We start from the raw sequence: 2,195 nt of genomic DNA on the forward strand, positions 1-2,195 counted from the left end.
ATCTGATGGCACAGTACCATCATTTGCTTCTGTTGTGAATAATTTTTCTTTGTTTTGCATAGTTTTTGTATCTCTAAGCAAAAATTTCCTCTCAATAATTTCTATTGAAACGGTTTGCCATTTTCAAGAATAAACTGAAATTAAGTATTGAAATTCCACACCATAGGCTGTCCAGCTTATTCATTTGATTGTTTTGCTTCTTGTGTGTGTGAGCCCCTTATCATGGAGAACACTGGGGAAGAAGTGGTTGACTTTACCGACAAGGGAGGAGATACTGTACATCTTGATCATTTAGGAATCTCAGAAGTTCTAGTTGGAATGATTTGGATCAATTAGAAATTCTATTACTATTAGGCTCTCGGTGAAGCTGTGAGAGGGGTTCCACCTTTACTGGCACAAGCTGCACTGTTAAAGAGTCTGGTCTCTATGAAATTGATATTTGAATTATGAATCAGATATATATTGACCTCACGGAATGTTCAGGATTCCTTGCGTGTGAACTGATCACCACGTAAGAGAGGCCAGTTCTAACTTGTCTCCTTTTTTAAAACTTGTTTTCTTTCTTAGTATCCAGTATTTTTACCTCAAGCTTGCTTTTCCCACTGGGGATATTTGAGCTGAATGGGCAGAAAAACATATGGCTTTAATATTAGAGATACATACATGCATTTTTGTTCAAGGACTGGCTTATCTATCTGTGTTTTGTCATTTGAGGAGATTAATTAATCAATGTGTGTGCCCTGAAAAAATGCATTATTATTTCAGGCATGTTCTCCAGCTGCTTCTAGACTTGCCAGCACTCAAAAACCCATTGATGAGGAATGGTATAAAGGAGCTGCAAAAGAGCTCAAGGGAAAAGATGTGGAAGAGACCCTCATGTGGAAAACTGCTGAGGTATTTTTCTTCCTTGGTTACACTAGTATAGTCTTAATTTTGTTGTAAGATTTGTCACGAAGTGGTGGAATCAGGTGCTCGTCAGTTTTTGGGTATATATGGAGTTATTGGTACCATCGTAAAGCTTGTTCATTTGTCTATCTTTTGATGAAAAAAAAATCCTTTGTATCTTGAAATTGATTATCTTGGATTGAAGGAGGTTGGGTCGCCTGGTTTCAGAGGCAAAATTAACTGTCCCCGTGGTTTTATGCACCCGGTATAATTTAGCAAAATTTGATCATTTATTGGCATAATTTCTGATTATTTTCCTTTATCATTCTTTGTTAAAATTAACAGAATCGCATAATTTCACATTTTTGGACTCAGTTTGCATAATTTCAGAATTTTCCTTGCATAAAACGACGGGGACAGAATTAATGAGAAAATGTCCGCCAAAGTTTAGTGATTTCCAAAGCTTGAGAGCCAGTGGAAACTGTAAATTTACAATGTGCATGCCTTTAATCAACTCTTTTCAATAAAATCCACACAGCAATGTGTTTTTAAATGGACATGCAAGGTGTTGAGCCGAAAATTAAAAATTCGATAAAAATTTCCAAATAGATTGAAAAATAGTTTCTTCAATTTCATTATTTTGATGAGCGCCTGATTTCACCATTATGCCTCACAAATATATCACCCTTTGATACCATGTATAATTCAGGGAAGCATTTGTTGATAGTGTAAAAGGGGAGATATGAGATATATGTAAACAGCAGTTAACTAATTGTGGAGAAAATCAAATGTCGATGCACAAGATGTGTAGGAAGTTTGTTCGGAAAAATTCCACATAAAGACTGAATGTGTAGAGAAGGGATTGATATGTCACTGTAGGTCGTTTTGAAATGCAGGCAACCTTCAGACATCCTCCCTGTTGCAGACCAAGGTTATTACTTTTATTTTTATTGATTTTTTGTGTGAAAGAACAGCAGTAGCCTCACAGTTTGAGTAACTGATATTTCAGGTGTCAAATTACAAATGTGACCACCGTGTACAGGAAGCTTAATTAAAATTCTTTATGTCGTTGAAGCCAAGCCCCAGATGGCTACTCTAATTTAATTCTTGTTTAATATTCTGCATTACAAGTACATAGCCATTTAGGACTTGGTGTAGTTTTGTTGATATAAGCACTTTTTCTTGGTAGGACAACTTTGCTTATTTTTATTTCTCGTCTGTAACATATCAGCTCCAATACGTTTTGGATGTGTTTTCTTTGTGGGTGTGTCCTTATTTTTCTTTTCCTCTGTCATTCTTTCTTTCTCCCT

At 35.9% G+C, this 2,195-nt stretch overlaps 1 protein-coding gene across 1 annotated transcript in view; it reads left to right on the forward strand.

Annotated features, from left to right (window-relative positions):
• Positions 1-2,195, forward strand: part of LOC101852674 (methylmalonyl-CoA mutase, mitochondrial) — a 22,907-nt gene that overhangs the window by 2,584 nt on the left and 18,128 nt on the right. Inside the window, exon 3 of the mRNA XM_005093408.3 lies at positions 766-894. Within this exon, the coding sequence (XP_005093465.1) occupies positions 766-894 (129 nt within the window). The remainder of the gene's footprint in view (positions 1-765; positions 895-2,195) is intronic.

This window comes from Aplysia californica, unplaced genomic scaffold (genome assembly GCF_000002075.1).
Source record: "Aplysia californica isolate F4 #8 unplaced genomic scaffold, AplCal3.0 scaffold00063, whole genome shotgun sequence".
Classification (NCBI taxonomy): Eukaryota; Metazoa; Mollusca; class Gastropoda; order Aplysiida; family Aplysiidae; genus Aplysia; species Aplysia californica.